This window comes from Vitis vinifera, chromosome 9 (genome assembly GCF_030704535.1).
Source record: "Vitis vinifera cultivar Pinot Noir 40024 chromosome 9, ASM3070453v1".
Lineage (NCBI taxonomy): Eukaryota > Viridiplantae > Streptophyta > Magnoliopsida > Vitales > Vitaceae > Vitis > Vitis vinifera.
In genome coordinates this window covers 5,633,291-5,644,019 of record NC_081813.1, presented here as the reverse complement: position 1 = coordinate 5,644,019, position 10,729 = coordinate 5,633,291, and the positions used below count along the sequence as shown (strand labels likewise).

General features: G+C 39.5%; 1 protein-coding gene across 1 annotated transcript; it reads left to right on the top strand.

The window, feature by feature from the left end:
• The first annotated feature begins 1,101 nt into the window (after positions 1-1,101).
• On the top strand, positions 1,102-5,939 carry LOC104880253 (disease resistance protein SUMM2). Its single transcript, XM_019221976.2, has 4 exons — positions 1,102-2,380; positions 2,521-4,827; positions 4,965-5,070; positions 5,690-5,939. The coding sequence occupies exons 1-3, from the start codon at positions 1,240-1,242 to the stop codon at positions 5,024-5,026; spliced, it is 3,510 nt and encodes a 1,169-aa protein (XP_019077521.1). The 5' UTR covers positions 1,102-1,239; the 3' UTR covers positions 5,027-5,070; positions 5,690-5,939.
• Positions 5,940-10,729: the final 4,790 nt, after the last annotated feature.

Below are 10,729 nucleotides of genomic sequence, written 5' to 3'. Positions count from 1 at the left end.
GAAGTGCCTCTCAGACACCTTAATATCCACTTTATTACAACCAATGTTCTTTTATAGGATTAGAAAGAAACTGACTAACAACTCTAATTGTATGAGCAATATCTAGCGTTGTAGAAATCATAACGTACATCAAATTGCCAACAATAGATGACTTTTGTAAGACACTACTTGGTTGTGTGCTTGAAGTGACTTGCATGTGTTATGTTGAGTCTTTCAGGAACTTTCTCAATGTAAGCTTCTTGAGATAGCCAAAGTTTCTCATTCTTCCTATCATCATGAGATATCTTCATGTTGAGTATATGCTTTGCTAAACCCAAGTCTTTCATTGCAAAAGACACTCAACTCCCTTTTCAACTTCTCAATCTTACTCGCATTCTAGCAAATAATAAACATGTCATCTATATATAACAGGAGAATAATGAAATCATCACAAAATTATTTATTTTCAAACACATAATGGTCAAATGAAGTTCTAGTATACTTATGGCTTGTCATAAAATAATCGAACTTCTTATACATTTGTCTTGGTGCTTGTTATTAAAATGAGAGTTATTCAAACGTTTCAAAATTTTAGTTTTATTTCATATGAAAATTTGGGTTTAAGTATTACAATAAAATTAGAGTTGAAAAAGGAAAAGAGAAAAGTAACTTTTTCATTGAGATAAAAGGTACAAATTTTCTAACAAAATTGTCCCAAAAGGTGATAAATTAAAGGGATAACAGATTAAAATGAACAAAAGAAATATAAAATTACAAATTTAACCACCCATTCATTTTTACCCAAGAAAAAAGAATAGCCATTTTGGACAAGAATACCCCCATATTTTCTTGCAAAAATAATCTTTTATTTTAAAGTACACATGTAAATAATGAAAATGTTGAAGGGCATTTATGTCAAAAATTGGTTACTCTTCAAGTTCAAAAATGGGAGAGGCTAGTTTTACAAATTTGATATATTTTCATCCCTTTTAATCAATTAATCCTCAATTAAAAACAAAATGGCTCTAAAAAAAAACTTATTTTAAGAATTGAAAAAAATAAAAATTATAAAATAAAGAAAAAAACAAACCTTGGTTTCTCAGTAGTTGTAGACTTTGAGTGCATCGAGCCCCAGCTGTACAAAGGAAAACGATTCATGGCTTCCCGTGTTACAGCTAGCAGCCATCACCTCTTATTCCCTTCATTGCTCTTTCTATTGTCTTCAATTTCAGGTCCTGGTTTTTCAGATTCCCTGAGAGCATGGAATGTGTGAGCCCGATCCTCACTCTTGCCACTAGCCTGTGGGATTGCACGGCCAATTGTGTCTCTCATATCCGTTCTCTCAAACAAAATGTTGAAAACTTGAGACGCCAAATGCAGAGACTGGACTTTCAATGTGAAGATGTAAAGAGCAGACTGGAACTTGAACAGCGAGAACAGATGATACCCCTACGGGAGGTGCAAGGCTGGCTTTGTGACGTTGGTGACTTGAAAAATGAAGTGGATGCAATTCTGCAAGAAGCGGATCTACTACTAGAAAAGCAATACTGTCTGGGAAGCTGTTGCAGTATCCGGCAAAAATACAACCTTGTAAAGAGAGTGGCTGAAAAAAGCACGCGTGCGGAGGAACTAATAACAAGAGGAGATTTTGAAAGAGTAGCAGCCAAGTTTCTTCGTCCTGTTGTAGATGAATTACCTCTTGGGCATACCGTGGGCTTAGATTCTCTGTCTCAGAGGGTGTGCAGATGCTTTGACGAAGATGAAGTAGGAATTGTTGGATTATATGGAGTACGCGGTGTTGGCAAGACAACACTACTGAAGAAAATCAACAACCATTGCCTCCTCAAATTTTCTCACGAATTTAATATAGTGATTTGGGTTGCAGTGTCGAATCAAGCAAGCGTGACATCTGCTCAAGAGGTGATTGCAAACAAGCTACAGATCAATGATAGAATGTGGCAAAATAGAAGTCAGGATGAAAAGGCCATACAAATATTCAATATCATGAAAAGACAAAGGTCTTTGCTGTTGTTGGACAACGTACGCCAAGGAATTGAACTCTCAGAAATAGGAGTTCCTCTTCCGGATGCTAAAAACAGGTCCAAAGTAATAATCACAACTCGATCCTTGAAAATCTGCAGTGAGATGGAAGCTCAAAGGAGGTTTAAAGTAGAGTGTTTGCCATCGACAGAAGCCTTGAATTTGTTCATGCTGATGCTCAGAGAGGACACTCTAAGTTCTCGTCCTGATATACGAAATCTTGCCTACAGCGTTATGGAGAGATGCAATGGCTTGCCACTTGCACTCGTTACTGTTGGACGAGCATTGGCTGGTAAGAATACTCTCGGGGAATGGGAACAAGCGATACAGGAACTGGAGAACTTCCTTCTAGAAATTTCAGGTACGGAGGATCAATTGTTTCATGTTTTGAAGCTAAGTTATTATCTATCACCAAACCTTGTTCCATATATTGCTTTATATTTCCCAAGGAATATGTGATTAGAAATGATGAGCTTATCGAACATTTTTATTCTGTACCAGACAGGTTGCCTCGTGCTGTGGTAGATGAAATGCCTCTTGGGCATATCGTGGGCTTAGATCGGTTGTATGAGAGAGTGTGCAGCTGCCTCACCGACAATAGAGTAAGAATTATTGGATTATATGGAACAGGAGGCATTGGAAAAACAACACTAATGAAGAAAATCAACAACGAGTTCCTCAAAACAAGTAACCAATTCCATACAGTGATTTGGGTTGCCGTGTCCAAGAAAGAAAAGGTGCAAGAAAGTGTGAGAGCGGCTCAAGAGGGAATTCTGACTCAATTACAGATCCCGGATAGCATGTGGCAAGGTAGAACAGAGGATGAAAGGGCTATAAAAATATTCAACATCTTGAAAACAAAAGACTTTGTGCTACTTTTAGATGATGTATGGCAACCATTTGATCTCTCAAGAATAGGAGTTCCTCCTCTTCCAAGTCTTCTGAATTTCAGAGTAATAATCACAACTCGATTACAGAAAACATGCACTGAAATGGAAGTTGAACGGAAGTTTAGAGTAGAGTGTTTGGAACAGGAAGAAGCCTTGGCTTTGTTCATGAAGAAGGTCGGAGAGAACACTCTGAATTCTCACCCTGATATACCGCAGCTTGCTGAAAAGGTGGCAGAGCGGTGCAAAGGCTTGCCACTTGCCCTTGTTACTGTTGGACGAGCAATGGCTGACAAGAATTCTCCCGAGAAATGGGATCAGGCAATCCAAGAACTGGAGAAATTCCCAGTGGAAATTTCAGGTATGGAGGATCAGTTTAATGTTTTGAAACTAAGCTATGATAGCTTGACAGACGATATCACCAAATCTTGTTTCATATACTGTTCTGTGTTTCCCAAGGGATATGAAATTAGGAATGATGAGCTTATAGAACATTGGATTGGTGAAGGATTTTTTGACCGTAAGGACATATATGAAGCATGCAGACGAGGACACAAAATCATTGAAGACCTAAAGAATGCAAGCTTGTTAGAGGAGGGTGATGGATTTAAAGAATGTATCAAGATGCACGATGTGATACAGGACATGGCTCTATGGATAGGTCAAGAATGTGGAAAAAAGATGAACAAGATTTTGGTGTCTGAATCTCTTGGGCGTGTTGAGGCTGAGAGAGTCACCAGCTGGAAGGAGGCAGAAAGGATATCATTGTGGGGATGGAATATTGAGAAACTCCCAGGAACACCACATTGCTCTACTCTCCAGACTCTCTTTGTGAGGGAGTGCATTCAATTGAAGACGTTTCCAAGAGGATTCTTCCAATTCATGCCTCTCATAAGAGTTCTAGATTTGTCAGCCACTCATTGTTTAACTGAGTTACCTGATGGGATTGACAGATTAATGAACTTGGAATACATTAATCTTTCAATGACACAAGTAAAAGAGCTGCCGATTGAGATCATGAAGTTGACAAAACTGAGGTGCTTGTTACTTGACGGTATGCTTGCACTTATAATTCCTCCACAATTGATATCTAGTCTTTCATCATTACAATTGTTCAGTATGTATGATGGAAATGCTTTATCTGCATTTCGCACCACCTTATTGGAGGAATTGGAGTCCATAGAAGCTATGGATGAGTTATCTCTCTCCTTCCGTAATGTTGCTGCTCTCAATAAATTACTGAGCTCCTACAAATTACAAAGGTGCATAAGAAGATTAAGTATACATGACTGCAGAGATTTCTTGTTGCTTGAGCTATCATCAATATCTCTGAACTATTTGGAGACTCTTGTTATATTCAATTGTCTTCAATTGGAAGAAATGAAAATTAGTATGGAAAAACAGGGAGGCAAAGGATTGGAACAATCATATGATACCCCCAACCCTCAGTTGATAGCGAGAAGCAACCAACACTTCCACAGTCTTCGTGATGTCAAGATTTGGAGTTGTCCAAAACTGTTGAACTTGACCTGGCTTATTTATGCTGCATGCCTTCAGTCACTTAGTGTTCAATCCTGTGAATCCATGAAAGAAGTGATAAGTATTGAATATGTAACTTCAATTGCACAGCACGCCAGCATATTCACAAGGCTCACATCTCTAGTATTAGGTGGTATGCCAATGCTAGAGAGCATCTATCAGGGGGCACTGCTCTTCCCTTCATTGGAAATAATCTCTGTGATCGATTGCCCGAGGCTAAGGAGGCTCCCAATCGATTCAAACAGTGCCGCCAAGAGCTTAAAGAAAATTGAAGGAGATCTAACCTGGTGGGGAAGGTTGGAATGGGAGGATGAATCTGTGGAGGAGATTTTCACCAACTATTTTTCCCCACAATACTTGGCTGACCCAATCCAGCACTCAGGTATTAGGCTTTGATGCTTTGTTTTTAAATGCTGTAGGAGATCGAAAATTTTACACTTTAATTATTAAATGTCATTGTTATTATTATGATTTATTAAGATAACCAACTCATAGAAAGGTGCTACTTATACAAAACAGGGGAAGTGCGGGGAAAGAAGAAACTGGTGGTAGAAGGTTCAACCTCAAGGGCAGCCACCTAAACACAGCTTCTCAAGCGCAGAAGTTAAAACTCATGAGGGAACAGGTACCATTGACTCACTCCCCATAACTATTAACCACCAACAGCCAAATCTCCAAAACTTAAGTTGGTCATTTCATCCGATATCATTCACTGATTATAATGCACAAAACAGGTCTGCTTTCTTTAAGAGTTGAAATTATTGCAAAAACTTCTAAAATTCACAAAATTTCTTATTTCAAAATCTATACTAAACCCTAAATTATTGAATTAAAACTATTTGGTAGAATCATATGGTATAAACACAAGTGTTGCTCAAGTCTAAGCTTATTAACAGAAGGTGCTTCACTGGTGGATGAGTGGGCATACCTGCAAAATCTTAGTGGCACTTTGGCACTATGACTAATAAACATGGAAAAATGCTATTTTATTTTTTCCTCTCTTATTTTATAATTGGTTTTGTTGGAAAATTTAAATATCCGTAAGAACAGATTCTATATTCCGAAAAAAGGAATTGTCTGCAACTTTTGCAGCTTAAGGTTTAATTTGAACATTGATTCAGAAATAGTATTTGCAAATTCGATGTTTTATATATATACTTCTATGCAGCTTGATGTTTTCTCGGTGAATGACATAATTCCCATGTACTGTTCATAACAATGTCTGTGTATTGTTATTTATGCAGGATGAGTGTTCGAAGTGTGATGGAATAAAGCTATTTGCATAAGCTTTGGTACTGAGTGGTGTGTGGGAGATAACATCAAATGTTGTATTATTTGTTGTTTGCATGTGTGAGACTATTTTTTGTAAACTCTAAATGGTGCAGTGGAGTTGTATATGCTGCTCAAAAGGCATCACTTTGCAGGTGCATGCATGTCCTAAGATTGATGGTTCCATAGGTTGTGTTTCCAATTTAATGTATTTCTCCAAAGAAATAGATGTAAAATATTTTATTAAGCTCAAACGTACTGTGCATTTTGGATGGATGCACTTTCTATTTTTTGTTTCTAAAATTAGAAACATCTCTTTTAAAATCATTTGATGTAAAACATCTCTTTTTTAATTTGCTTGTAAAATCATTATCATTTCAATTTAAGTTTACAATAATTCTTGCATCTTATATAAAAAAAAAATATACATTATTTTTTATTCTAAAAATAGAAAAGAGAAAATGTGTACCCTTCCATCATGTTTATAACTTTTTTTTCCACCTCTACATTCCCTTTTCCATGTTGTGGACCCCGCATTTCATTGGCTCGAATGCGTTTCCCACTCGAATGGCGAGCTCGATTTTTATTTGAAAAATTGATTTTTATTGATTATTTGAAAATGACTTGGAGCCGCCACTTATTTTTGTTTTATTTTTAAAGGGTAAACAAAATAAGAAAGAAAACTCTAAGTGTGACTCCTTATTTTGGAAAAGGTGATCTACGAAAACTGGATCGGGTTCGGGGGTCAGGTTACTTATCGGGAAGGTACGGTAAAGACCGTAGCACCCCTCTAAGTCCTTAAAGTCGGGTCTCTACTAATAAGATGAAGCTGATATGACAAATTGATGAATAAATCAATGAATACTCAGAGCGAAACATGCACATACGGGAGTCAGAAAATGCATATAAACTAACCAAAGTAAGAATGAATGTGTACCTGAACAGCGAGCCACTATGCGCTATCAAGTGAAGGAGTTAGTGCACAATTAAAGAATAATCTCAGGCATATCATAAAGCAGAGTGGATCAATCAAGTATGATATCCAAATCAATAAGTCAATCAATCAATCATCAAAGTCATGTATGTAGGGCCCCCACCAAAGCCTGTTTATTTTGCATAAATCAATTCCATAAATTCCATCATTTGGAATTACGGAATTTAATTCTTACTTATTTTAAAAACATTTTAAAAATAAAGAAAATGCAAAAGTGGCTTGCCATAAGGAAAATGGCAACCAAATTTTGTTGAAAATGGGATTTCGGTATCCAAAAATTCTAAGCATGGAAAATGGGAAAATTTGGATTATTTGAAAATCAGAATTTGAGAAAAATATTTACAAAAGGGGATTTGAGAAATCATTTTCAAAAATCAAATAAGAAGAAAACCAAGAATGCCACATGGAACCGGGGTATGGAATAGGTGGTAAGTGAGCTCTTGAGTCAACACTGTTGATTTATTGTGAATGGCAAGATTGGTAATTTGGTTCCCAGAACTGTCCAAATATAAGCTGCTGTCATTAATGCAGATTTTATGGCTGCTGGGGGACCAGTCAAGGGGAGCTTGGTGAAACATAGCAGCCATCCTGCTCATGTACGGACATGCCAACCTTCCAATTTCGGTGAAAGAAAATGTCGGAGAAGGGTAAATGGATGATGCCCGTACCGTCATCGAGAACGAAACGGCCCTGAGTGTCATCGGAGGCGGAGACCAAGATGCCCTGTAACCAGGCACGCTGGAAAAGGGCGTCGCTGCATGTGAAGGCCTTCTGCGACGTCCTTTCTTTAGCCTTCTTAGCTGTCTGCATATTACCTTCAGCGTTGCTGGGTTGTAATCTATCTTCCCCTGTTACCAGTTGAGTTTCTCTAGCCCTAGAAACTTTTCCATCGGCCGGAGCACCTTGGAGCCTTCAGAGAGAAGAGACATGGGTCTGTACACGACACCTCAATGCTCCGACGAGATTTTGCAATCTTGGGTGACTTAATCTCCATCATCACTATCAACCGTAGCTGCAAGGCCCCGAAACTTGGAGCCAGACCACCTCTTGGCTTGGTGGCCGCCGCGACGACCATCTCCGAAATCCTCATCGTCATCCTCTGCAGCCTTGTCGATTCTTGATGGTGACGCTGAACCTATGGACGAAGGCAGTGTGCGCAGGATCCAATCCTGTGCTTCTAACCTGAGCAACAACGTCTTGGCAACTTCGCCATCCACTTCCTTCAAATCTCCTTTCATGCATACCCACCCAATATTCCCATGAGCAACAGAACGTAACATAGAAAAGGCCTTGTTACCCATCTCAATCTATGTCTCAACATTTCCAAGATCTTCAGTGTATACATTGAGAACACTCAGGCAGATCGAGCTGTAAAAATAAAGCCGAAGAGAACCCCGAGCTAAAGAGAGAAAGTGCAGTTCTGGAGAGAGAGCCAGGACCCCGATATTCTTCATTATGCCACTGACAATTGATTTATCACCCATTTGAATATTTCATGAACGTCATCGAGAACATCATTAGGAGAGTTTGTACAGACAAGTCTCCTTGCTTGTTTTTTTTTTCTCAATGCATGCATCAATTGCAATCTTTGTTCCTCACTGCCATTGTTGCTCATCCTTTACCTTTTCATGCACGAAGTAAAATAACAGATTGGATGCATGGGATTTTCGGAATGGCACCTGGTTTGAAGGTAGTTTTGGATGGTTAAGTGAGTGGGTGATATGGGTACGAGGACGGGATAGGTAGATGGTTGTAGGTACAGGGAGCGTGAAGAGGGGCAAGGTGGGTATGTAGAGGTTGCTAGACGGGCATAAAAGATAGGGAGGTGATGATGTTGCCTCGGTGAATTGGCGGGTACACCAACTTGGCAGTTTGAAACGTGTCATGGTGATGAGAGCTAAAGGCATTGTGAAGCGAAGTGGTTGACGACGATGACCGGAAAGGAAACTGGTGGAGATAGAGAGATATTTCGTCCGGTTCCGAAACGGATGGCAGTGGCGCAGGAAAAGAAGAGCAAGGTTTGGTATACTGATCCGTCATTAACACTATGAATACAAGCAGAACAGAGAACTTATGGGCGGGATTTCTATCAAATGATCCTTGCATGCTCTAACAAGGCCATACATAAAACCACATGCCCAGTAGGCCATACGATGATTGGTGAATCCTTTTTTTGAAGTAGACTCATAGCCTGGCGGATGACTACGTCTGATAGGTCAGATGCTGCTACAGTTCATATACCAATGACCATCATCCTCTTTATCTGAGCTTGCTCATAAACACTGAAAATGCACTAGATACCTTCCCCCTTGAAGTTTCCTTTTCTTCTTTCCTCTCGTCTATTTCTTGCCTCTCAAGTTCCAGAACATCCTCTCCTCACCAACAGCTTCAGAAAATTGGTTCTCCTTCTAGCAAAACTTCTCATCCAAGAAAATATCTCCTCTCCAACAACCAAAAATCTCTCCTTCAGCTTGTTTGCTTCTTTAACCAAAATAACCTCTGCAAAATAACTCTCAAAAACCCCATAGGTTCCTTGCAACTATTATAGATCTTTGAAGAGATACACAACCAGATCTGGACTTACCTTCTCACAGCCGTTGCATTGAGCAAGATCCAGAAACAAATAGGAGCCATAACAAAGCAGAATCCATAGAAGACAGAACACAAAAGAAAACGAGTAAAAGTGATCATCAGAGGCTTCACTTCATGAGTTATCCGTGAGTCCTCTGATTAGGTGAGAAAAAAAACAATATGGAATGTAGATATTGGCATGATTTCAGGAAAATCCTCATCTCCTATGGCACTGTTCATGTCTGTGGTGCTATTCAACTGAGAGATTTTACTGGACCACCACTCTGCCTTCTCTTCATTTGTCAGCTAACCTGCTATCCATATCAACCTTATTTGCAAATCTACCATTACCATATCCCACACTTAACCTGGAGTTGGTGGGACCAAATGAGGCTTCTCCTGATCGCTTGCAATCACACCTTAAGCCTGTCACATTCTTCCCATAATTTAAGAAATCACACTGAGGACACTCCCACTCCCCGCCAGTCAGCTATCTCTTTGGCCGTACCTCCTCACACCCCAGACATTTCATGTTTCTTGCGAAGTTCAGGAAACTACATCTTGGGCAAAGCCAGTCACCTCTCTTCATTTCAATATTTTGGCCAAGATGTCTTGGTGTTTGTCCATATCTATCTGAGATGTTTTTGCACTGACCTAGACAGATCTGATGCTAGAGCTCTACAACTCATCTCAGCCAACTCATTCAACAGATTTTGAACGGAGGATTCAACAAGTTCCCAGTCGTAGCCATCATTCCTCCCTGGAGAAATCAGAAGGATTGCTTGCATAACTCAATAAGAACCTCATCAGCTCAACTGTGCGTGCTTTCTCAGATTCCATAACCTGGAAATACTCCCCTCCAGCTTGCTACCATAGTAGTTCCTTGTTCTCTCGGGCAGGAATGAAAGAACTGGTGCCCACCATAGACGGATACCAAGAACAGGGGATAATGGCAAAACAGAGCACGTATAACAAGAACAAAATGAACCCATTCAAGCCTCATGTCATAGATCAGTCAATGGGCTCAGATGAAGGTGAGTGAAATCAAATGAGTATCAAACAAAAATCAAAACAGAGTTACAAATATCCCATGGGGAAACTGAAACAGAGCCAAACAAGTCCTCAACAAAAATCATTAAAGAAAGAGAGATATGAGCATGCTTACTCCAAACCAACAAAAATCATCCAAGAATCAACAAAAACAAGAGAAGAAAAACTTACCAGTAGAAGCGAATGAGAAATCCACAATAAACATACCTGAAAATCCTCTCCAGCTAGGTTGGCCAGAAATCAGCAAGCCATCCTTCTTCTTCCTCTCTGAGACCGTTTCTTTTCAACTGGTATTCTCTCTACAGCAAGCTTCACTCCCTGGTTTTCCTTAAGCTGAGCTATGCTCCTCAAACTCAGAGAACCTCCCCCCGGAAGCTCTCCACACCAGCCTCTCCTCCTC

Bases quoted from the DNA above. Each gene is read 5' to 3' on its own strand.
- LOC104880253 (XM_019221976.2), top strand. From the start codon at position 1,240: ATGGAATGTGTGAGCCCGATCCTCACTCTTGCCACTAGCCTGTGGGAT. The intron at 2,381-2,520 runs GTACGGAGGATC...ATTCTGTACCAG, and splicing joins CTTCCTTCTAGAAATTTCAG to ACAGGTTGCCTCGTGCTGTG. The intron at 4,828-4,964 runs GTATTAGGCTTT...TATACAAAACAG, and splicing joins TGACCCAATCCAGCACTCAG to GGGAAGTGCGGGGAAAGAAG.